Below are 26270 nucleotides of genomic sequence, written 5' to 3' on the forward strand. Positions count from 1 at the left end.
ATCAAATACAAAATAAATAAACTTTCAAGAACTGTTTTGTCACCTCCTCAGTTTAACTTTCAAAGAAAAGTTGTTTTGACTGTCTAAAGTTGAGCATTTAATTCAAATGTATGATAACTATTTGGACACTTTCTGTATATCTAATAACCATCCCAGATTGTTCTAAGGACCCCTGACTATCCCAGATATTTGTAAATTAAATTCAGAACAAAGTGCCAAACTGTATTAAGGTTGCCTCTCGAAAAAACATTTATCACAAATCTAGATAACCTGAGCCAATGTATCTGAATCTGTGAAACTGGCTTTCTGTAGGTTGCACAGTATATGAGGACCATACAAGAGAGATTAATGTTAATGTTTTTGTATTAAAATCATTTTGTTGTTTTATGTATATGCACAAAAAACATTATGCATTAAAGGAGCCAAAAGGATTGTGCTTTCGAGATTTACAAAACCCCAAAAAAGGGTCATGAAGACACCACGTCATAAAAAGGAAGTGAATTCTTAATGTGCTAATGAAGAAAACACTTGACGAGTTCAGCATCGATGGAAAACAACAGATATGTGTGATGAGTTTTATGGTCCAGTAGGTGTGTAAGAGGAAAACAAAACAGTGGTAAAAGAGCAGCCTCTCACACACTCTCACTGTCTCACACTCACAGTTATTAGCGCTGGTCCTCGTTAACACGCGCGCTGTCTGTCTGCTTCTCGACTCGTTCGGCTTTTTCTCAGCTTGTATCAGCTTGAACAACATTCCTGCTCGCTGCAGCTGTTAAACACTGACAAGTCACTGCACCAACGCTCATAACGCACCTGACATCTGTCGTGTGTCCGATCACTCAAACGCTCCTCGAGATGAAGCTCGTTTCATTGAATCTGAATCTCATATCGCCTCCATATGCCATTTGGAGTCTGGACAATTGCTAGAAACAAAACTTCAGGTCCGGTTGAGATCTGCAGCTTTTGGAGGCCGCAACTTTGAAAAGACTTAAAGCGAAACTCTCGCCAAAAAGCAACCGAGGCTTTATTTGGGATTGAATACGAGTCAAATCTTTGTGTGAAAGCATAATTACGACGAAAGAGGCTCTTTAAAGATTTACCGTAGTTTCGGTTTTGGGCACATTAATTTTGAACGGGAGTGCATGGGGCAGGACACGCTAGCATCAAAATCACTATTTTTAGAACACTAAAAAGGCTCGACACAACATGAAACTTTGCTCGTAGCATCACCAGGGTCTCTACTCATGAACAAGAGCATTGAGAACATTGTTTGTGTACACAGAGTTTATGAAAAAGAAGGTTTTTGAACTACTCACGTTAGCTGCTGCAGCTCCTGCGCGTTGCCGTCATGCCAGACAAAAAGTTTCGATCCCCGAGTGCGACCTGACAGGCAGGAGAGTAATGGTGAATCGCTCCTCAAGCGTGCCTGTCAGGTCGCACTCAGGGATCGACACTTTTTGCCTGCCATGACAGCAACGCGCAGGAGCTGCAATAAAGCCTCGGTTGCTTTTTGGCGAGAGTTTCGCTTTAAGCAGCGTAAGATAATGAAAGATGTTGAAATAAAATGTATCTCTCAATCAGAACTATTGAGCTGAAGAAGCTTAAAATAGGGATATGATGTTCACAGAAGTTAATATGGGAGATTCTGACTCCTGTAACTGAAACTTTTACCCCAGAAACTCCCCGAGCTTTGGCTGAGCAACCCACTTCTCCAAACAACAGACATGTTGAAACTTTACATTTCTTCCATTTCTCTTTTCAAACTTATATTGTGAGATCGCCGTGTTTATGCTCTGGTTATGTTAAGCATAAAAATGACATGATTAGAGTAAGGAAAAAAGGTCATGTTTTGGCTTGAAACGCCCGGTTTTGTCGCCACAGATAGAGCTGGAAAATGTCAAACGTTTGGTCAAAAATATTCACACTTTCAAGTTTCACACTTACACTACAGTTTGGCAGACATCCTGTCAAAAATATCAGTTATGTTGCCACAAACCATTTAAAAAAAAAAAAAAGTCCCGATGTCTCCTTGAAAAACATTTAGTGGTTTCACACCAGTAGATGTTGAAATGCCGTCTCCAACAGTGGTCTCTCATTTGCAGTCGTCTCATCAAAAAATGTCCAGTTCTGTTGCCACAAACCAGCTGGAAAATGTCCCGCTGTCTCGTTAAAATGCTGTGTCCAACAGTGGTCTCTGGCAGCAATTTCGTCAAAAATAATGATACATGTTTTTTTTTTATTTTTTTTTTTTACCAGAACTAACCCGACATCCAGAGGTTTAATGCTCGCACATTTTGAAAAGCAGTCTCAAACAGTTCACATGTCAACTTTGTTTTGCCACAAACTGTCTGGGAAATGATTTCATGCTTACAGATACTGGATCGCTGTCTTGAACACAAGTCTGGCAGCTGTCTTGTCAAAAACACGCATGTAGTTTTATAACCACAGACTGACAGGAAATGAACTGATACCTTGTTAAAAAATATCCAGAGGTTTCGCGCTAACAAATGTTACCATGTCATTTGACATTATAATCATCAAGTTTGAATGCCATGAATCTGGCTATTTCGTTCCGACCCTTCCAACTGCTGACAGAAGCAGCAGGGGCTCATGGTTTTACTCCAGGTCATCGCACTGTAATTGCATCTATGTTTTGTCTTTTTGCAGGACTCCTTTGACGAGCGCCAACGACTTCACCTCCACCAAGAGCAAAATCATCCAGCTGTGCCTGGAGCTCACCTCCACCGTCCAGAAGGTCAGTGAGGCTCAAACATCCCCGTGGTGGTGTTGATGGTGTTGGGGACGTTTCTGCTTGATTTCCCGAGATTCGTTGTTTAGAACATCGTCTCCGATGCTGGAAGAGATGAGTCCGATGTGTTGTGTGTCGAAGGGACATCAGAGAACTGAAGCAGGTCATGAACTGTCATGTTGTGACCCTCTGGGACTGTTTATTTTCAGGCTTTGATGTTGATGATGATAATGAAACAGATAACTCCTGTTTACATGTACAAAGTCCTTTCCGATGATGAATCTCTTTCAGATATGAGTTTAACCAAAACAAGCAAGAACAAGAGGCAGTTATTACATTTTAACTTGTTGATCCTTTGATTTTGCCCTCGATTTGTATTTCAGAACATTTCTTGTGCATTATTTTACATACGTTTCCTAAAATTAAGTCTTACATATTTGTTATCTTTGGAAAAAGTAGTTAAAGTTAAAGCACGAGAGACATGAGCAGTTCAAGGCCAGGAGGAAAAGTGAAATCATATCCAGGTCCTAAATATATTTGAACACATTTTGTTTGTTTTGTGTCCTCTGGTGATGATTCAGTCTGTAACAGGTTTGTTCTGGTGTAGCTTTCAAACATCCAGATGAGGAATTAATCTGTGACTGGTTTAAACTTGCAGAAGTAGCTGAGTCTGAGCTAAAAAAAAACATTTTCCACAAATGCAAATCTGAGAATGGGCTGAAGGTGAAGTCGGAGGGTGGTTGGTTAGGTTCAGGCAACAAAACTTCTCGGTTGTGTTCATCGTTTGGATTACAATAACTGCTTTATATACTGTATATTTCTCATACGCGTGACGTAACTTAACATTTATGCGCTTTATTTCGCAATGGACACAAACAAAGGTCTCCTGGCTGAAAATCCTGTGCTTCTCCTTCTCCCTATAATAATATAATATAATGTTAGATATACACCAAATAACTTGTATGTATGCTGCACTATTTGTGTGGAGGGGATATTTAAGTTAATTTAAGTTACATCACTTGGTTTGTTAGTAACGGAGGGAGAACTTTGCTGTATCCGTCAAATCATTTGCCGATCAGACGTTCACTTCTTCTTCACCTCTTCTTGTTGCTGCTTCTTGTCTGTTCAGGTTGAACTGTTGTTGACTATTGAGCTGTCAAACGTGACGTGTCGGCCGGCAAAGCGCTCATCGCGTCAAAATACCCTGAATTATAGCAGCTTTAAGAGCCAACCTTCTCTTTTCACAGCAGGTGAACCCTTGTCTGAACATGGCAGTAAACTTGTAAACATTTATGAGACCTTCCTTTTGTTGAGCTTTAGAAGACATTTACTGGAAAGTTGTGATTGTTCTACTTGGTTTAAAATGCTGTTTTGAATTTGTGTTAAAATCTTGAAAAGGCACACGATTCCAGCAGCGATATAGACAGGTGGAATGTGGAAAGTAGTTTTTAGGATTTAAGTTGTTCAGTTGGATGTGTGCTGCAGCGTGTCGCCTCCCGTCATGCGAGCGCAGCGCAGAGGCGTCGCCCCGCCGCGCTGTCATGCAATCATCCTGTCAGCCCGTTTGCAGGGAGCTGTTATTTCTCTGACCGCAGGAGGAATCCTCTCAGTGTCTCTGGGAGGCGTTTGCGGTCGCTCCCTCTGGTTTCACTCTCCTGAAGGCTGTCATTTCTCAAATATTTGTTTTCCCGCTGATTCCCATCCCGTATCTGTTTACCACAGTCACACAGACAGGCTTGTGAAAAGGGAAACTGTGTCATTTCGTGTGATGGGCTCAAAATTGTTTGAATTTTAACTTGAATTTTAATTATTTTTAAAAACAACTAAATTATGTTTTTGTTTCTGGAATGTGTCTGAATGTTGAATGTTGGTATTGACAAGATAAACGGCATAAAACTGCTTTTTAGTCACTATTCTGCATACTTATTTATTTATTTTTCTTTACCAAATCTGCAGTTTTTTACAGTTTGTGCCTCTCATGCAGGCTATCAGAACCATCTGGGTTATAACATAGTGAAGAAGCTCTCCACAGATTGTACTCATGAAGTACAGTTTACTGTCAGGAGGAGTGATACTCAAGTCTGTGACAACAGTTGTTTATTGTCTTCTGTGGCTCTGCAGGGAGCTTTCAAAAGTTCCAAAAATATCATAAATCAAGCTGGGACACGTCTCTTCTGTCAGCCATCTTTTTTTGAGTCACAACAGAAGCAAGTAAAAAGTTCTATCACGCAGCGATTGGAATTGAATTTATTCAGCTGTTAAGAAGTGTCTAAGGAGTTTTGTTAAATGACTTGAATGTAATGATTTTACACAAGAGACAAAAAACTGGAGCCACGGCCACAACATCAGAGCCAATGAAAGCATTCTGATGTTATAGTTTTATTTAGCTTAAGTTTATTTGCACTTTTATATATAAAACAAGAAAAGTTAGAATACAAGTAAAATGCAGGAGGGGTGAGATAGAAACTCATTGTCTGAACAAACCTCACCTAAAATAAATGTACAAAAAAACAAAACACAACAAGCATGTGTATTTATATGAATTAATAATAGTAATGCAAAATAACACATGAAGAAGGTCCTGTGTCCAAATGGCGTTTTTTTTTCCGAGCGCCAGCGTCTTTTTTTAGGAGTGAGCGTCTGTGGCAGCAGGTGGCCATCAGAGAAAAGACGCAGCGTTGATTTTCAGAGCGCTCCATCTTCTTTGTCCTGGGCGAGGCGATAATATTAACCATATTTTTGTCTCCGATGGATCATGTCGTGCACCCACACCTTCCCGATTTCAAATAGAAAACAGAGAGATGGTGAACCACAAAGGGGCAGTGTCGATCGTACAGCGGCAGCTGTCAAGAATCAAGACACACAGGGAGACGAGGCGAACAAACCCTCCTGAGCGTACAGCCTTTCTGCCCCCAAAAAATGCCTAATCACATTATATGATAAAATATGTTTTGTTTAGGGCTGCAACTATCGATTACTTTCATGATCGATTAACCTGCTGAGTATTTCCATGATTAATTGTTTGGTCTGTAAAATGACAATAAAAATGACGTCTTCAAATTGCTTCATGTCCAACCAATAAACTCCTGAGGTTCCCAGAAATATCACTGAGGACGTGACCAATTCAGCCACCGCTGATCTGCATTTATAAACATTTCACCTGGACTCAAATCAGAAGTAAAGTTCTGGTAGTTTGAACTGTGTTTGACTGTACAGTGGAGAGGAAAAGACTTTCTGATCCTCATTTACGAGGATAACTTGAGTCTTATTGTTTTTTTTATACCGTCTCTCTTACAAATAAAAACACAAAATCAGAGGAATAAATCACATCACACTCATTTAACTGTTTTATTCTTTATCTGTCTGAACTGAAACTGGAGTTTTGAAATAGGGTCCACTTATTTCACAGGCTTATGTTGATGAAAATCCAGATGTTTGTGATTCTTTTACAGTCAGTCAATCGGTCTGTCTTTCTGTCTGTTTGATTGCAGGACTGCACTGTTTATGAGATCGAGGAGAAGATTCTTGAAGTGGTGAGCATCGTTTCTCCTTTTTCCCTCCGGTTTGGATGTTTGGAGATGCCAATCGGAAAACACACATGCACACAAACACACACAGATAGACACACAGACACAGAGTCGGTGGAACACATATTTCCTTTTCCTGTCTTCCGCTGGGTGTCCTGTGTCCCGTGGTTGTGTGTATGTGTGTGTGTGAACCTGCAGGTTTGTTTATTCAGCTCAGGACCGTCCACTTCCTGTCTTAGATAACACTTCCTGTTGGTTGTGCTGTTGTTCTCGGAATACTGAATCAGCTGGTGTTAAATCACTTTCACTTGGATTCTGATGCGACCTCACGACCTCAGACTGATGTTTTGGTTTAGTCGCATTAATCAATACATCCTGGTGTTCTTGTGACTCTTCAGGAGCCACTTAAAGGGCTGTTAAGTCACACAGTTTCCTTAAAAATCCTCAAAATGCTGTACACTTGTATTAACTATGTTATTCCTTTGACTGTTTGTTATAAGTGTTTTCTTAACTTTAAAAGTGACATTTTAATTGTTATAATTGTTCAGCTGTAGAGGTGCTGGATAGGCCTTCAGACAGAAATAGGCTAGCTGCTTCCCGTATCCAGTCTTAATGCTAAGCTAACTGTCTCCTGGCTTCAGCTTCATATTAACATGAGAGTGGTATTGATCTTCTCATCCACCTAAAAATGCCAGATTTTTATTAATTTTTTTAACAAGAGCCATGCATTATTTCCCAAGAAATTAAGAAACTTTTCAAAACACACTTAATGTTAAAGAAAGTGAGAAAGTAATTCCTGGATGTGTCCTATATCTGGATCCACACCAAATGTTAATGGGGTCTATCCTGGGCCGAGACACATCCTCCAACTGAGTTAAGTGGAAATCCCTTTCATAGTTTTTGTGCAGTCCTGCTGACAAACCAACCAACAAACAAACAAATGGACACAGGTGAAAAGAAAACCTCCTCGGCGGTGTTATTCACTCATCTTTTCTCTTTTGATATTTAATTTGATTCACTTTACTGTCAGAATCCTCTTCTATACTTTATCTTGTGTCTCAAGACGTCCACTACTTCACATAAATAACAAAACTCAACATTTACCCAAACAATAAAACCAATATTCCAATATATATAACATGGAGTGATGGTTACCATTTCAGCTAAACATTGTCCAATTCACAGATATTTCTGCTGTCAGTCTCTTTCCTGTAGTTTTTCATACTCTTTCTCACTTCTAACGACACTGTGGGTGTTTCGGTTCTGTTCCTCAGTGAAAGGCTTCACTTCAGTTTGTTTGTCCAGGTTACCAAACGGGAAACACTACAAAGAAAGATAAAGTAGCAGGAACCTCGAGCACAAAAAAGCTGCGACAGCCATGAAGTTTTGTGTGACTACAGACATGTAACAAAACTGAAAAAAACGTGCATAAGAATGACCAAAAATTGCAAATCAAAAGACAAAGAAGGGATTAACTCTCCTAAGTAGCATGCTTTCCTGGTTTATTTGTAATTTCCTGTTGACTTCTGTTTTCCTGAGCACCTCCCAGCTTCCCTTGGGCTCAGACCTCCTGCTGGGCTTCAGCGTCTCATCAGTATTACACAAGACTGTGTTCGGTTTGTGTTGAAGATCCTCCTCCTGTCTGTTGTAAACACAAACTACACTGCTGCAGCATTTAGAGAGTTTATGATGTGACCTGCTCTGATTTCTGAGGACTTCATCACTCTATTTCTGCCTTTTCCATTCAACACAGAGAGGTCAGAGGTCAGAGGTCAGGGACAGGAAGCTTTAGTGCTGCACAGCAGGTAGTTCTTCAGCATTAACAGTCATCAGAGGGGAAGCTGGTGTGAGACCACCGTGCTGCCGCTGACTTCCTCTCTTAAAATCTTTAAGAGGTTTTCTGGGTTAGGGAATTTTGGTCCAAATAGGAAAGATTTGACTCAAACGATGCAATGTTGCAATGTGTTTTTACACTAACAATTGACAAAACGTCATTATTGTTAAATCTGCAGATTATTTTTTTAATAATCTTTTAATCTTTTAGACTAGAAGAAGAAGAAAGGATGAAAAATACCAGTACATTCTTGACAAGTCATTAATCCTAGAGCCCAGAGTGACACCTTAAAAATGCTTTAATTTCTTGACCAAAATAATGTAATATACGGTAGACCAAGAATATAGGGGAGCTGAGCATCCAATATCAGGAACTAATCAAAAAAATCAATCAAATAAAAAAATGATAATAAATCCAGAGATAAACTAAAAATGACTAAATTTGTCAATAAAATGTAAAGTTAAATGGTAAAGTTGATACATAGGTGAATATATACAAAAGAAAATTAATACAGAAACAAATTCAAACTTAATGTCGCATTTTAGATGTTGATTAATGCCTATATTTAGTTTGTAAAGCTAATTTCAGTGTTACTTGTGGTGCAGTTTACGGCATATTTATTAAGTAAAATGGTGACTTCTGTCTTTCTTTTTCTTATTTTGGCAGTTTTTAGTCCTCCATACACGAGAAAAGTAGCAGTTCTTCCATTTTGAGAACCTGGAACCATCAACTGTTGACATTGAGCTGTTTGTCTGTATCCTTGCATGTGTTTCAGTCTCGAGCTCTGAACGGCGTCTGCGAGAAGACCGTGCAGGCGACCTCTGACCCCTCAAAGAGCGAGCTGGCCTGTCTGGAGGAGGTGCACATCACTAACGTCAAGCCTGGCGAGGGACTGGTGAGCTGAGAAAATACAGTAGAACAGAGTATATATACATAGGGACATCAGTATTTACATTCAGAGCATATCAGCAGGACGTCACCGTCACATATAAGTGCCGAGTACGGCAAAAAGAAAAACCCAGAATTTAACCCGACTTCCCCTGAGAGACGCTAACTGATATTTTAGTGCTGCGCCATGAACCACAATCAGCGCCGAGGCCAAAACAGAAACATATGGTGGTCCAGAGAGAGAAACCACCACTGCAGCGAGGCATTATAGAGAAACCACGTCAGGGTATTTATAAAGGAGAGTCATATATACATTCTTAAACACTGAGTCCTTTAAATGTGTTTGACCTTTCAGGGTATTTACATCAAATCCACCTACGACGGGCTTCACGTCATCACAGGGACAACAGAGAATGTGAGTGTGCTGATTAAAAAAGTTGTTTGAGAGCATCAGATGGACTCTCAGGTTGCGTGTTGACGCTCCAGACTGTGCTGTGTTTAGTTTGAGCAATTTAGCTTTCTAACGAGAGTAAAACACAGATTCTGCTCTTCAGTCTCCTGCAGATAAAACCCAGAGGATTCACGCTGGAGACGAAGTCGTTCAGGTCAACAAGCAGACAGTGGTGAGTCAGGAGTCTTTAAAGAAAAAGTTCCACATTTTGGGAAGTATTCTTATCGGCTTTCTTGCAGTTGATCGACATGAGGATCGATAGCTCTCTCTGGTGTGTATGCTAAATATGAAGCTAGAGGTGTTAGCGCCTAGCGTAGCGTAAAGACTGACAAAACAAGGAAACGGCTAGCTTTGCAGAACAAAGCAAAAACAGCAAACCTCTGATTTCAAACGGTTGGAGATCTGATTTTCTAAATGATGATGGCTCAGTGATGTGCAGTGTAAACCCACTGTGACTGTTACTCTCTGGTTTGTGGATTACCATTTTGTAGCCTTAAGTCTGGCGCAACAGCTGTCTCCGTCGTGGTTTTTGGAGCCAGAGTGACCAAATTAAGACAAGAGGGAGGATTCCCTGATTGGGTCTGACTGACTAAATTAAACTTTAATTTACGAAATGAGCATAATGTTGTGTGGAAGGAGACTTGAAACTAGAGATTGAGACCATAAACTCGTGAGGAAATTGTTTACCGAGGTCATAAATCAAGTGAGAAATAGGATTATTTTCTCATAAACTTACATGCAATTGGACTTCTTTTTGATACCAGTGGAGTCATCCACCTTTGTGGTGCTGGTCTCAAGTTCGGTTGTGATAAAGATACTCTGTATCTGTGTCAAAGCAGTTTAACTTTACAACAAGGCAAATGAGCATTTTTACATCAGACAGCATCAATTATTAGGAAACAAATGTTGAAGTAATGAAGTTTAAAAGCGCCATCTTCAGAGTTTTCGTCTGTGATTGGTCCAGGTGGGCTGGCAGTTGAAACACCTGGTGGAGAAGCTGAGGGCGGAGTCTGGGGGCGTCGTCCTGGTGGTGAAGAAGAGGCCGGCTGGAATATCCGCCGGCTTCGCAGCCGCTCCGCTGAAGAACCTGCGCTGGAGACCGCCGCGAGTACAGGTGAGCTGCCTTCCATCATCGCGTCGGCACAACGGGTTTAAACATCAAACCAGCTGAAATCTTTTTCAGGAAGACACTGAAAACTGGAAACTGGGTTTTATTGTGAAACCCTTGTCTTCAGCAGCAACAGAGCCACATATTCCCCTCAGGAGTTGTTGGAGACCAAAAACGGAAATAAAATTGGCTAATGAGGCTAATGTACTCTGGTTTATTGAAGAGTTTTGGAGTTTGATGCAGCTTCAAAAATCTCAAAACAACGGAAGTAAAGATGAGAACAGTCATTACTGCCACAGTGCCACTGAGCCAGGCACAGAACCCCCTGCATCACCTCTAAGGTGCGACAGTGTGTGCCTGTATGAAAGTGCAGCAGACTGTCTCAGTGTCCCCTCTTCTGCACAAACAAATCGTTCCTTTGCTCGAATCTCCGTCTGTCATCGAAGCGTTTTAGAGAAGCTGTTTCTGTTTGTGAGGAATCCGACCAGAAGACGCAGCAGCCGTCCGGTCTGCTGCTGCTCCTCTGAGGTGTGTGTGTGGGAACAATGGATCTTTTCTTCCCTTTTCCTGGAAAACAAGAAGAGAGGAAACACTCCAAACATCAGGCAGGGTCGATGTCAGACATCTTTGGAACATGACTCATTCGTTACTGCAACAATGTGACAATTATGAATTCAGCGAGTCGCCTTCAGGGGTTTTGTGTTGACAGAGGTCCAGGATGTGTGTGTTTGGGGGAGATAGGCTTGGACCGGTCGATGCGTTCAGTCTTTAATCTCGGCTATCAAAACAGAAATGAAGTCTCCCTGTGACTCCCACCATTCAGGTCAAATGTCATCACGAGTCAACACTTACGTCACCTGGACTTCTACTCTGTGCGGTCACCACCTTCCACTGTAAAGCACATAATGGTTTGGATGCAAAAAAAAAAAAAATGCTGAGACAACTATGTCAATATTGGTTTCAGATTAACAGTTAGTCACTGACAAAACACAGCAAACATTTTGATTTGCTAAAAAAAAAATCTTCTTTCACTTAACATATAACTCGATCACAGAGAAATGAGCATTTCTGTTTAAGATGATTTCCATTAGTTCCGCGGGAAGACATTTACTTATAACAAGCAAGAAGGAAAGTGTTTTTTTGTCGTGGCATCCTTTCCAGTGAGTCCACGAAGCATTTGAGATGTTTATCAAGCGAAAATGCAAATGTTGTGTTGTTCCAGTGTCACTAATACACAGACTGACTGCTGATCAGACTTTACAAACATTTTGATGATGACACTTTGCACTCTGGGAACACGCGTCGGCCATTTTTCACTATTTTTGGACATAAATTAGATCAAATGACGAACCAAAGGATCAATTGTTAACAAAAAAAAACAATCATTGCAGACCTATAAAAGAAAGCATGTCATCACAGAAGTAATCAAAGTCACGTGTGTTCAGCCGCGTCTTTAAACTCCTCCAGACGTGTTTTTGCAACGTATAGAAGTTCCCGTGTTTATGGAAATTCAGAGGCTACAGAGGTGAGGAAGGAAACAGAAGAGCTTCGTCTGCTGTTTCTCCTCTCGAGCTGGAACGTCTTGTTGTTTTATGATAAACGCCATTACAGGAATCATTACCTCAGACTGAATGTTGTTCAGGCTCAACAGAAAGACAGATGAGAAGAAGCTGCAGCAGGGCAATGTGTAAAACAAACAAAAAGGGTTATTCTCTTTCTCCTATCCTGTCCAGACCTCTCAGGGAGCTCCGGGTCTCTACAGAACTCGACAACCAGAAACCTCAGATGCTCCCGGGACGAGAGGGAAGACCACCATATTGGATGTGCACGTCCCTCCTCCTCCCACAGCACCTTACATACCACTGTGAGTACCTGCGTGTACACCGATTACAGTATCGTAATAATGGTAAAGTAAAACACAGGGTTCATACGGGTGCTTGAAATCCTTGAAAGTGTTTGAATTTGAATGTTGTGTTTTCAAGGTCTGAAAAGTGCTTGGATTTTAGTTTAAGTGCTTAAAAGTGGTTGACATTATAACTCTGTGTCTTTCACAAAATTGGGATCAGACTGGATAATTAATTTCTGAAGTTTTTGCTATTATGAAACATAATTTTAGATGTTTACAGCATAATATAATGTACATAATTGTGATAAAACGTGAAGAATAAAATCATGAGTGTATATATATTCCTGTAGATAAGTACTTTACCCCAGCAATAAGGTGCTAGAAAATCTTGAAAATTACCCTTAAAAGTGCTTGAAAAGTGCTTGAATTTGACCTTGAAAAATGTGTACGAACCCTGAAAACAAGTACTTCCTCTTTGGGTATGGAGAAGAAGTGCTTGGACATTAATTCTGACTTGTTTTTTTATATTTGAGTTTTAATCCTCCTCCCTGTTCTTCTCTGCAGAGACGCAAACATGAACATGTCTCAAGGTGTGAAAATGAGGCCGAAGTCTCCGAACTCGTGTCTGGACGCCGAAACAAGGCGACGCCTCTCTGTTGCCGACGACAAAAGGGCATCAGTCATCCCCCCGCCTGAACCAAACCCATCAGTCCCTGTTCGCATGAGACAGCACTCCTCGAAACGAAGTGAGTGACACAAACAAGCACTCGGTGAGCTGTGCTGTCCGCCATCAGGTGTGAAATCTCCAGGGAAGGCAGCCTGGCACCACTTCTATCTGCTTTTATTTCTCAATTACAGACCGAATGAATGAATAAACTCACATAGTATCCTGTGTTGTTGGTAGCTGCAGCTCTGATAAATACATTTAAAATAAAACCATCCCATTGCCTTTGCAACGGTGGTGCCAACAAAAGTCCGACTCGAAAAATGCTAGAATGGAGGAAGTTGTCTGTTTCCAATTTAAAGAAGCAACTAAAAAAATGTTCATCTCTTCAGAAAAATGCCTTACTGTCAACATCTGCAGCTCAAAATGCTCCTCACAAATAAAAAAAGTACAAGAACAAACCCACACAGACAATAGCTTTCTTTTTAAACGAAGTGGTCCAGTCTTATGGAATGAATATGATGCATTCATATAGATTGGCGTCATCCTATTCACTGGGTCATTTTCATTTAAGACTGAATTTCACCACAAAATGTCAGTGGTTGATGGTGATCAGGGTAGAAAATATAAATGTATTCTTCCTTGTGGCTACTGCAGCTGTTCAGATCAATGGGAACAGATAAGATGAACACAGAGAGAAGAATCGGTCATCATATTTATCAAAATGCACATTATAGCTCCCTGGTCTGTGTTCGCAGGTAAACCTCGACCCGTCTCCATGCCAGCGGAGGCGTTTTCAGGAGTGTCCGACCCGTCCTCCAGGCCCGGAGCCAAGGGAAGGAAAGGTAATCTCCACCTGTCCGTCTGAACCAGCCTTCATTTAACGGTTATCAGTGGCCGCCCTCCGTCTGACTCATTAACAGCTGCAGCAGGACGGGCTGCATGCTTTGAATTTCTACCTCGGCAATCATTTACCCTGAGAGCTGCCGCTGCATCCACACAGCTGATTTCAGCCTCGTTCTTACAGCACTTCACCTTGACGAACAAAACTGTGGATCTGGATGTGTGTGTCTAAGATAGCGGGCTATTAATGGGTTTTAAACAAACACACATTAAGAGTTGGACCGCCTCCATTCAGACTAAGAATTAGTATTAACTCGACTGAGTCATGTTTTATGTTGAGTCATTTACACGTGGACAATCATCCTAGTATAATCTCAGTGTAAAGAGTGCCTTTTTCTGAATTAAGGTCACTTGGTGGTCCGCAGGAACATGGGGGAGTTTGCGTCTCTATACAAAAGTTAAAACAGGAGCTCGTCTGATATTAAACACTCCCAGAACTGGCAGGATTGTTCTAGCTTCCACAAACTTGTTAACTCATTGTTCTCGTCTCCTGAACAGGTCAGAATGTCCTGCACAGATATCTGAGCAATGAGGGGATCAGCACCATCACGGAGGAGGAGCCGTGTTATCCCCTGCCGTACCGAGGACACCCGTCTGTCCGCGGCGTCGACCACATCAGAGGCAGCCAGTGCTTCATCAACGCCGACCTCCACAACAGCGCCACCATCCCTTACCAGGAGGCGGCGTCCAAGAAGTCTGCCGCCTCCAGCTCTGCTGCTGTCCCTCCTCCCCTGCCTGTCACCAAACAGTCGACGTCGCTGCTCGGAGGCTGGCTGGCTCGTCTCAGGCTGCTCAGCCACTGACTGAAGCGAATTCATCAGCCTGAACCTCAAGATGTTGGCAGGAAAAAAGTTTTATGATGTCTGTTCGAGGCCTTCAGCAGCTGTGACTTTAAAACTGAAATCCAACAGTTCATGGAAAACAAACTTCTGTCGTGGATCAAAGATTTTATGGTTGAAATGTTAAAGAGTTACTTGTTTTTCTAGATTGACTGGACATTCTTCATGTCACTTATCACCAAGAACGTTTTACTAAAGAGTGTTCACACTGATCAGTTTAATTATACAAGAAAATCTGAAAATATCTCATTTGAAACCCCAGCTGGACTTTTATCTGATTGGCCGATGGGGCCACCCAGCTCCGTACATAGAGATGGACTACAAGGCAGCTCCTTAAAGTGAAGCCAAAACATGTTGATCGACCCGTGGTGGCTGGCTGAAGTATAGGTCATAAAGCCCACTGGCTCCAAGTCAGCAGAAACCCCAAAGTTTGCATCATATGTCCACATAGTGTTTGTCGCTGGTGGTGCTCTCAGGAGTGCTGAGATGAAACGTTTGTGCACTGAGAGAAAAACGCTGCACGTGCTTCTTGTCATGACATGAAATGTTTCATTCGAGATAAAGAATAAAGAGAATATTATCACTTCCTTTAGGAAAAAGAGCCACAGTGATGTCACTAGAGCCTTTTCTGAAGTGCTCAGCGCACCGGGAAATTTTTCTCTGAGTGGCCGCTTGCTGTTTCTGATCTTATGAACCCAAGCTACAACTTTTTAGCTGCGCTTGCAGTTCTACGACCACTTCGGTCCGGACTGAAGTATCTCAAAAAACAACGGATGGATATTCATGATCCCCAGAGGATGAATACTACAGACTTTGATGATCCACTATTCCTATCACGCCACTGAGGTTGAAATGCGCATTTGTTTTGTTTTTCTGACCAAGACATCGAGACTCCAACCAAGACAAACACATCTGAACCTTACCTCTCTTTTAGCCTTTAAGGTACAGTGTGTGATATGAAGTGGCATCAAGCAGAACAGACTTGGCAGAAATATAATGTATTAAGTTAGAAATTAGAACATCATTTTCTGTCCGTGAGGGCCACCAGAGCTTCTCCAACATCTTCAGAAAGGGAAGGGTGAGCCAGAGCGTGTTGGAATCTAGAGCCTCACCGCTAGATGTCGCTAAAGCCTCGATATCTTGCACACCGAAACTTTTTAAAGATATTCAAGAAGTGAATTTAGCTGCTGAAACCTCAACGTCTTGTTTCGACTTTTTGTAGAAAATTTGGAAACTTTCTTTTTTACTACAGCTAACTGAAAAAGGTAGTTATATTAATCACATCGGAATCAGAAAACTATTGAAAAGCTACTGTAGTTCTGAAGATGAAATGGTTTCTAATGAGAAAACTAGGAATCAAAGTTTGGACCTATTGTGTGGAAAATACGCAACAGCTAACACTCAGTTTTTAAATGGAAACTTTTTTGTTTTGGGCTTAAACGCTTCCGAAACACCCCAAGATTTCTGTTCACAGGGGCCTGAATCTGCTGGAAATGAAGCTGGTTTTCGTTTTCAACAGATGTGAGTAATTTGTTAATTGTTTTTCAAAGCTATAGGACAGGAAAAGTATGATTAGAGTTTTAAAAATCTCATTTAAATTTTAGACATCGAAGGCATGATCATTGATGTTTCAATATAAAGAGGAACGAATCAAACCTTGGAAAGAGTTTCTAAATATCAAAGCTGCAATATCTCGTCTTTCCTCTCAGTCTCAGGAGCCCATAGTGCCTCTCTTCTCTCTCCTTTCACTGTCAATTGTCTGGACAAAACAGTTTGTAAATATGTTTTATAGATTGTATTTTACAGCTGCATATTTCTTTCATATATCTAAGAATAGTGTGCTTTTCAGAGTATAATGAATAGTTTAGTAAATAAAGCTCAGCGTTGTTACTAAATATTTCTGAGGCTTCACAAAGGTCTTGTTACAGCAGTGTTGACAATAAAACTTTTTTTAGGAGAAATAAATCATATTTGAAATAAGCAAAATGTCAGAGGGAGCATGGGACATAAAAGAAATAAGACAATTATACTCAACACAAAGTTTACCAAAACTTTTCTTTTTAATGACATATACATTTTAAGAAAGCAGTCCTAAAATTTTCATAAAAAAACCAAACTAAATGACTTCCTTTAAGAGAAACTTTGATTTATTCAAATGGACATATGAGCCTCACAGCTCAAGTTTTCCAAAACAGAAAATGTGTTCTTTCTTATATTTTGGTTTGAGAGTGAAATGTCAGTGTTCAATTATTAAAAATGCTGAGCTGTCCTGAGATGGTTCCTTCTGAATCTCAAAAGTACACTTGACTTTATTTTTAGTTTCTACTGATAGCTTGCCGCAGATCTGCCGGAAGCAGCTTTACATCTCAGTTCAAACTAACTGATCTGAAGTACTTCAGGTGTGGCTGTAACAGCTTCAGTGGCTCTTTTTCAGGTTTCTTTGAAGAACGCCTCCGTGTTCGAGGTTTCTTCTTGTGCCATTATGTAAAAAAAACATTCTGATGGAGTTCCTCAGGGAAGCGTCATGGATCCCCTGATGTTTACATTCTAAGAAGCTTCTTGCGTTTCCTCACAGAAATTTTTCTTTTTACAAAATATTTCCTGTTCGTGTTTGGTGCCTTTATGCTAACAAAGCATTATGCTGCAGTATGAACGCCTGTATTGAAGACTATGCGAGTGTAATTAAAACTGTAAATATCAGAGATGACCTTTTATGTTCTTTGCCGGATGGAAATGTGGAAATATTAACAATTTGAAGAGTTTTAAGAATTTATAAGAAATCACAGCTCTGCTCTGAAAGATGTGGCTGCTGTTCAGTTAAAGTTACATAGCTACACTTTAAGATGAAACTGATCCTTTGTTTCTCGCTCAGGATGATCCTGTTTGTATCATATCATTCATCTGTTATGTCCCGATGAGTATTTTGTAAGAGTCTCTAAGTTTAACTGGTTCAGTTTGTGTAATGTGTAAATCTGGATTAAGGCTCTGCAGTGTCATGCCTCTGTATTGCTTTGTAACTTGTGAAAAATATAAAAAATAAAGTGCAATTTATTTTGAAAGCTTTCATCTTCCTATCTAACAGCGTAATTTCGACGTGATTTAACAACTTTTAGATCAAGTGGTAACAACATACTTAAAGAAATCAGTTAACAATTAATCAAATATCACCTAGCTTCTGAATAGCTGGAAAGCTACTGCATAAACAAAATGTTGAGATGTAACATTAAATGAGTCTGAGTTGAGTTTTCACACATTCATCTGCTGGTCAAAGAAATCTGATCACTGATATTTAGATCAAACAAATCTGCTTTGTCTCATGAAGCTTAAAATCAATTTATAATCATTATAAAATCTATAAAATAATGGCTAGTTAGCTGAGGATGACCAGTCCCCTATCAGGAACTACAACCACAGAGATAATTAGCACCCCCTTAACTAAATCTTACTTAATTACTTACTTATTTTTACACTTAAATAAGTGTGTATATGCAGATTTAAACCCACTAATAATCCCCATTTTGTGTCTTGTCTTTGTGTGTCTGCTTGTTCTGTTTCTTTGAAGTGGTTTTGTGTATTACTGTGGATGTTTTGTGTAAAGTAACTATGTACTCAGGTTGTGTACTTAAGTACAATTGTGAGCCACCTACACCTTCAGTACTTCTATTTTCTGCACCTTTAAACTGCTTTTTAATTTATAGTTTAATTAACAGGTTTAGTCACCGGTTACTTCACAGATTCATACAATTAATACAAAATCTTGATTTATTAGATTAAGCCAAGGGGAGCTTGGTTTAAGTTTGAGGAGTTCAAGACAACAACAGCAGGAGACGAGGTTTAGCACAGGTATTCAAGTGATCCAAAGGTGAATCAAGTGATGACAGGTAGGAAGTGGGGAGGGCAGAGGAAGCTGTTCAGGAAACAGAGGCAAGGCCGGTGGGAGTGGTCACATGGGCCCGAGCTGTGCTAGGATCCGTTTACAACTCCCCGGCTGGGCCACATCAGAGGAAAGGAAAGGCGCTGCCTAGTTCAAGAGGATGTGAAAGCAGAAGTGGAGGAGACGGGAACCTGCAAGGGAGCACTTGGAGAAGATGGGAGAATGTGGTTGAGAGGAAAGTCAACAGGATCGAGCTTTGGAAGCCACACCACATCCAATGTCTCATCCGGGCAGTGTACAATTTGCTGACAATCCAATAAAACCAGCACACATTAGGCAAAGAACATTCCTTCAGAAATTTGACCACCGAGGGAGAAAGACAGAGGAGGTCAATCACCTGTGAGGCGTCAGAGAAGGCTTCAAGATGGCCGTGGCCTCAAAGACGCCCATGGAGTTATAAGAGACTGTCGCCTCTTCATTTTTCAAAATGATGATTTAAGAACAAAAAACGTTTTGAGATGCATTGAAATATTTATATATAAAGTTTATTTCACATTAAAATAATTATGTCAACATCTAAAATCAGTGTTTCCCAATCTGAGGTTTGGTACACAGCAGGGTGTAAGACAAATCTGAGAGTTCACAAGGTGATTAACAGAAAGAAAACTTCTGAAATACCGATTTCTTTAAAGCGTTTGAAATCAAGTTTGAGAAAAACCAAACGACATTTGCTCATTGATTCAGCTAGCATTATTTTCAATAATCGATAAATCCGATGATCATTTCCACAATTAATTGTTAAGTCTATGTTATGTCATAAAATCTTCAATTTGCCTGTTTTGTCCAACCAAAAGTCCAAATCTCACAGACTTCGTAAACTGTCAAAAATGACAGAAATGTAGCAATGTTTAAGGAGCTGGAACCAGCAAACGTTTCACATTTCTGCTTGAAAATTAACTGAACTTGTGAATTGGTGATTAATTCAATTGATAATTTAGTCAACTAAATGCTGCTTCTAGTCACCAGTGAAAGGATTGGGAACCAGCGGCACGCACCTTTTAAATGAACCCAGTTGAAGTATGAAGCATGGCGGAGTTAGAAGGCTGATGGCGCCATCTGGTGGACGGAGTCAACTACTGCAATAAATACAAGTAAAGAAAAAACTCTGTGTAAGTTATGTTCCTTTTCTGTTAAGTCCTGCACATGTACTCGTTTGAATTACTCCCCTCAAAACTAGCCATGACATTTTAACAGTGACCCCTTGACCCTTTATCCAGCAAGGAACCGTAAATGGTAACATCCGCGGACGTCCAAAATAGCGTTGCTGTGCGGCTCAGTGAGGTCGGTCTAGAGTCCTACAGAGTCTCTCTTTAGGACTCTAGGTCGGACAACCAAGTGACTTCTCTCAGCCAATCGGCGAAGATTAGATAGTGTCATCACGCCATCGGACCAATCAGCAGCGGCCCAGAGCATTTCCAACTTCCCTGTTTATACCGGAACGCGCGAAGTACGGCTGACCGACAGTGTTGCCAGATTGGGCGGTTTTCCGCCCAATTGGGCTATTTTTGTTGACGCCAGGCGGGAAAAAAATACATTGGGCGGGTGAATAAAATTTGGGCTGCTTTTGTCCACATTTGGCGAGTTTTTAATATTGTGAAAACAGCACTCTGAACTGCGGGAGCCTATCAGGAGCGCCGGAGGAGCAAGTTAAATAAAATAAAAAACGACAACCCCACCCCCCGGCTGACGGCGAGGAGCGTTCCCCCCCCCCCCCTAACACACACACACACACACACACACACACGCAAGGGTGTCTGGCAACTTCGTGGTTTGGGCTGGTTTTTATTGGATTGGGCGGGTTCTAAGATGTGATTGGGCTGGAAACTGTCGACAGTCGAAACCAGAACAAGCCATGGTAAGTTGATGAAACTCACACATTGTACGTTTGAATAGCTGTGTTTAATGTTTATATAGGTGTCGTTTGTTTAGGATGAGTGAAACTAGTGACATTTTTGGCGTGAAAAATGGTGACACCATATTCGAGCATACAGGTCAAACTAGTGCGAGTGACAGAATGTCCATCTTTAGACATACGCCCGATGAGTGTAGTAAGCCATACTCTGGGGATTTTTTAATTTTTTTTAATTAATTGTATTTATTTATTTATTTATTTTTACAAATCACGCATTATATTTAGGACATCTTGCCACAGGTTTGTTTAACACTTATGCATTTTAATTTTAGCTGTCTGAGTATTGCCTGACCGCTGTGACTAATCACCATGCACTTATATGACCACCTGACCATACCGAACTCTGACAGTTAATGACTGTGCACTTATATTCACCTGCCTGATTTATGCACCTGTTTGATTTATGCACCTGCCTAATGTGAGTCTAAGTCTAAGACACTGTGTCATTGCCATGCACCAGCAACCTGTTTATTAAAAGTGTGAAGTCTGAGATAGATTAGATACTGTGGTTTAATTGCTATATACCGATACACTGTTTAAAGAGCTGTACATATCCTGTTGATAAATGAAATTGGTTGCTAGCGTTAATCCTTTTTATGAGGGGTGAATACATTGGAGAGAAAAGCCAGGGTATGAGAGAGAGCACAGCTGCATTCATGGTGGACAGACCAAGGTTAAAGATAACACTTGCTTTGCCCAGCAGCATTGAGGTGAGACTTAGGGAGTCAGCCGAGAAACTTAAACCAGAGCAGATGAGCAGGAAGACAAGGTAGGGAGGTTTTTTCTCAACAGGGTGTTGTCCTCATGGAGTGAAGGGATCGTGTTGCCAATGGGCTGGGACCCACGATGAGAGGGCTAAGTCTAAACCACGGCTAGTCCCCACCCGTTTAACCAGTAAAAGTTATTCACATTATCTATCTGCTTTAACCAATGAGAAATTATACATCTTCTGTAACTGAAAATAAAAAATACATTGCAGAGAGAAATTGTGCATCTTTTTCTGGGCGATTGGTTGTAGTTAACAGCTTTGACCCATTTACAGAAATCTTTAAGTTGTAAATAGTGAAATGTGTTATAGTGTCAGCTTTATGACCATGTAACAGTTTTTTATTATACTTAAATGGCATATGTTGCTGTTTATTTTTACTGTACAGTGTTTCCCACACAATCGGCTTAACCGATCGCGTCGGCTAACTTCCGGTTTAGCACCAAGCTAACTTGGGCGGAGATAAAATGTAATTGGGCGGCTCTTCTAGACTCTCCAGATTTTATTTGATCGAATTGCCCACATTCTGAGAGTAAAACAAGGAATTTCGGGACGACTGTGAGGCTTTAATTACCGTTTTACAGACTGTTGTGACCAGAATTGTCACCCCGAATCCTCAGGACCTCAACTCTGTAAACACTGGAGGGAGAGAAGACTGAATGATCACACAGAGTCAAAATTAGTTTCCGCCTTTGCCAAAGGGAGAACCCTCCAGCCCAATACAGATCACGTGATCTGCTCCTGCAGCTGTCCCAAGAGAGTTCTGGATTCTCCGCTTCTTGCAGGCACTTTTTATTGCATTCTTAGGGGCGTTTACATTTCATAAAGCATAACCATATATAGATACAATTTACACTTTGCATCACACTTTGTTACTCTGCTTGGGGTGTCTTAAGCCATAAATGGATATAGTTACACTTTGCTTCCCATCCTGTTGTTCTAGTTGGGGGTATTTTACCTCCCCCCCCCTGTCGTAGCATCCTTCCTGTTCAAGGACGCATATTTTTGTCTCTACTCCTCTGTCTTCACTTTTGCTTTTTGTAACTTTCCACTCTCTCATATACAGGGGTTACTCTCTGTGTGCATAGTAGACTGTCTGTCATCTGAATATCATAAAGCATATCATAAACCATAGCAAATAATCAAAAATCCACAAGACGCAGCTGTCACAATGTTAGCTTGTGGGAAGAAGTCCCCAGTGCATAACATGACGATGTAATTACACGGCTTGGCCACGGCAAAGGTGGCTTCAAGGCCTGGCGCTCTTTGTAGGGGTGTCATCTCGACGAAGAGGCCATACGTCTTCTTTACGAAGGAAGTTACGGTCAAGCCAACTGGGTTAAATAGTCCTCCTCTTCTTCGGAGTATACAACATCATGCTATCCACTGACGGCTGCGCTGTCGTCAGTGAGTGACAACGGGACGCAGCTCCAAAAATACAAAATCAATATGTCACAAATACATGGGTGTGTGGGAAACACTGCCGTAAGCCTTATTACTGCAAAAAAAGATTCAGTAATTCAATATTTATTTAGTTTTTCCAAATGATTAAGTGAAAAAATAAGTGGTACCACCATTACTTATAATGCTATTTTTCACTTTGAATATGTAAATACGCCTCGTTTTAAGTAGACATAGGCCTACACTTCACTCTTATTGTTTTCCTTCACCAGTAACTCAAAGTGGGCTCGATATTGACTCAGATACTCTCTTTTCTTCAGCGGCTGTCTGCTCGAGGTCTTTTATGACAAGATGGAGACTGTTGTGCCAGCTGACCCCGCCATCAGTGATGATGAGGGCTCCGATGAGGAAGATGATGATGTGGCAGGCTGGGACTTTGTCCCACCCACCCACAACCAGGACACTCCAGACCTGAGTGACATGGGCCCCTCTACCAAGAGGAGGAAGTGTGTGTGGCTTGCAGTGGAGGTGCTCAAGGAGGAGGAGGAGGACGAGGGCTACGAACAGCCAGCACCACAAGCCAGGAAAACCACCTTGAAGAAGGTTGAGCTGGACGACCGAGCCCTGCCTGAGTACCAGCGCTCTCACCCTGACTTCATGGAGAGTCCATTCCAGTACTTCAGCAGGTACTTCAGCCCCGAATTGATAGAGCTCATAACATGCCAGACCAATCTGTATGCATCTCAGAAGGACATTGACACCACCTTCACCACCAGTCTAGATGAGATGATGAACTTTGTGGCAATCTTGGTATACATGGGGATTGCTAAGCTGCCTTCCGTTTATGACTACTGGGCAATGGAGACCAGGGTCCCACAAGTTGCAAACCTCATGTCATCGAAGAGGTTCAGTCTAATGAAGAGGCTTGTCCACTTCAATGACAACACACAGATCCCTGGCACCGTCGACCGATTCTTCAAGATCCGGCCACTGTTCAGCCTCCTGAATACTGCCTTCAGGAGGGAGCTACAGACTCCCAAGCAGTCTGTGGATTCAGTCATGGTTGCCTACAAAGGCAAGACAGCTGGTAACCTGAGGCAGTACATCAAGAACAAGCCGCACAAATGGGGATTCAAGTTGTTTGCCAGGGCTTCTGACGATGGCTTCATTCATGATATGGTGTTATATCAGGGGAAGACTACGCTGGAGGCCCACGGTGTCCCCCTCACGCCTGAACAACAAGCCATGGGTGCCACCAGCCAGATAGTCTCCGTCCTGTTGAGCACCATTTCCTCCTCCTCCATGTGGGAGGAGCCCATGTCCTCAGTCCACCAGTACTGCAGTGACGCCAAGAGGAAGGTGCAAGTGAGCTGCCCTGCTATCACCAAGAGCTCCAGTGCAAACATGGTGGGCACTGACAAGAGCAACATGCTGGTCCACCTCTACCGTACCCCCTGGAACTCCAAGAGGTGGTACATGCAGTTGTTTGCATATGCAATTGATGTCAGCCTCACTAATGCCTGGGTCATCTACAGGCGGGACTGCAAGGCTCTTGGTGTGGCTGGCCTGTCACTGAAGAACTTTAGGCTCCAGGTGTTCAAGGATGCCAGCAGCCAGAAGCCAATCATGTTTTGCCCCAGAAGGAGCTCAACAGACCTCAGCACCTCTGTTGATGTCCCGAGGCCTGTCCGGGGACACCGCAGACACACCCCAGCTGATTCTGTGCGGTTCGGGTTTGACCCGTCCAATTTCCATGCCCCTGTCTACACCAATCGCCAGACCTGCAAGCACTGCAGCAGGAAGGGAAACATCAGGCGGTCAAATGTGACCTGCAGGGTATGCAAGGTCCACCTGTGCCTCAATGCTGAGCGCAACTGCTTTATTGACTTCCATGAGTCCGCTGCATAAATGACTGGATTGGATTGGAGTGGACTTTGATTATATTTGTTATTTATGTTATATCATGTTGTTTTTATATTTATATACATATATTATATATATGTCAATATATATGACTTATAAAACATTCATGTTCCATAAAACATGCTAAAAATAAATGTCCCTTTTAAGTTTATGTTTTTTTCTTTTATTTTCTATATACACACCTTTTTATAAATGTTTTACCCTAGATGGAAAAGTAACCATATATGGTAACTTAATTGATCTTGATTTTCAACCAAAACATTTATTATTTTAAAAAGTCTTCTAGTGTCCTGCAATGACACTCTAGGGTTGACATTTTTAATTTCCAAGAATTTCAATGAGTGCCTGATTAAAGGCTTAATCAAATCAAATCATTATTTTTTTGCCATGTTAACAGTTTATAGGAATTTGCCTCAGTGCAGCCCTCACAACAGAAAATAAAAATAATACACACAAGTACATAAAGCAACATCAACATAAACCATTTTAAAATATATTACCATTTTACCCTCTCCAAGAGTTTGTTTACAGTCCCTGTAGTTTCTTTGTTAGTTTGCCTGATAAAAGTTACAGATTTTAAATGAGGTCTGGTAGGAAATAGGCCATGACCTCATATATATGATGCAACTTTTATCTGTGGCTTTAAAGTTTGACAGAGATTATTCAGACCAGTCAAAGCAGATACAAGAACATCTTTTGCTACATTGTAGATGACCAGATGAAAATCTTAAATTTCCTGCCTCCATTTATACAGAATAAAGAAAACAGTGTGACACTGTTGTTTGCTATACTAGGCAGGTTGTCATTGATTAAGGAAGCGGCCAGTCGAAGTAAAATACCCCTAAACCAAAGTTCTCGCCTGATCTCCACTGTGATAATATGTCACAACACCATCAGCAGGATAAAGAATTTATTTTAGGAAAGGTTAATTTTGCAGAAAAACAAAGAGGAAGTCTGTGAGAAACAGAAGAGAGCAGAAGGGCCGTGAAGAACATGTGAAACAGGAAGTGATGGTGTGGGTATGTGCATGCATGTCAGAGTGTGATTTTGACTCTGTGGTCTGTTTGTGGGACGATGTATTAAAGTTTCACAGTCAGTGCTGTGAAACTGCAGTTCCTCCTCTGCTGAGCATCAGTCTGCTGTGAAGACGCCAGACTGCTGGACGTCCAGACTGCAGCAGGTAAGATCAGGAGTGTTTGTTCTCTTATCGAATGTCCGTTTAATGTAGGTAGTAAACAAAAGCCAAGTCACAACATTACACTCGTCTCTGTTTAGTTCGATTAAACATTTAGGCAGAAATGTATCCGAAAATATGGATAAATTAAGTCAAATCCATAATCATGTTTCAAGGTTTTGCTGTTTTTGGTCATTTGGAGGAGGGTAATTACAAAAGATTTGATTTTGGGGGATGTAAAATGATTTCGAAACACTACACAGCTAATCTAAAGTGTATTTACAGCGCAGACAAACGAAAAGACGAAGTTCCTACAGTTCCCTTCATGCTTTTGGGGTTACAAACAGGAAG

The 26270-nt window shown here is 41.2% G+C and overlaps 2 protein-coding genes across 4 annotated transcripts in view; both read left to right on the top strand.

The window, feature by feature from the left end:
* The window catches only part of LOC115574580 (CNK3/IPCEF1 fusion protein-like), a 56518-nt gene that overhangs the window by 23113 nt on the left and 7135 nt on the right, over positions 1-26270 (top strand). The window contains exons 4-14 of the mRNA XM_030406211.1: positions 2668-2755; positions 6241-6282; positions 8886-9005; positions 9354-9413; positions 9553-9621; positions 10414-10563; positions 12291-12421; positions 12968-13149; positions 13826-13912; positions 14469-14772; positions 23143-24717. Of these exons, the coding sequence (XP_030262071.1) occupies positions 2668-2755; positions 6241-6282; positions 8886-9005; positions 9354-9413; positions 9553-9621; positions 10414-10563; positions 12291-12421; positions 12968-13149; positions 13826-13912; positions 14469-14772; positions 23143-24717 (2808 nt within the window). The remainder of the gene's footprint in view (positions 1-2667; positions 2756-6240; positions 6283-8885; positions 9006-9353; positions 9414-9552; positions 9622-10413; positions 10564-12290; positions 12422-12967; positions 13150-13825; positions 13913-14468; positions 14773-23142; positions 24718-26270) is intronic.
* Positions 20487-24779, top strand: LOC115573689 (piggyBac transposable element-derived protein 3-like). 3 transcript variants are annotated; one of them, XM_030404579.1, is made up of 2 exons: positions 20487-20598; positions 23143-24779. In XM_030404579.1, the coding sequence occupies exon 2, from the start codon at positions 23174-23176 to the stop codon at positions 24728-24730; it is 1557 nt and encodes a 518-aa protein (XP_030260439.1). In that variant the 5' UTR covers positions 20487-20598; positions 23143-23173; the 3' UTR covers positions 24731-24779. The 3 variants fall into 3 exon arrangements, with proteins under 3 accessions (XP_030260439.1, XP_030260438.1, XP_030260440.1); XM_030404578.1 differs by lacking the exon at positions 20487-20598 and adding an exon at positions 20616-21073; XM_030404580.1 differs by lacking the exon at positions 20487-20598 and adding an exon at positions 21454-21549.

This window comes from Sparus aurata, chromosome 22 (assembly GCF_900880675.1).
Source record: "Sparus aurata chromosome 22, fSpaAur1.1, whole genome shotgun sequence".
Taxonomy (NCBI): Eukaryota; Metazoa; Chordata; class Actinopteri; order Spariformes; family Sparidae; genus Sparus; species Sparus aurata.

Bases quoted from the DNA above. Each gene is read 5' to 3' on its own strand.
- LOC115573689 (XM_030404578.1), top strand. From the start codon at position 21,042: ATGCACCTGTTTGATTTATGCACCTGCCTAAT. The intron at 21,074-23,142 runs GTGAGTCTAAGT...TCTTTTCTTCAG, and splicing joins GATTTATGCACCTGCCTAAT to CGGCTGTCTGCTCGAGGTCT.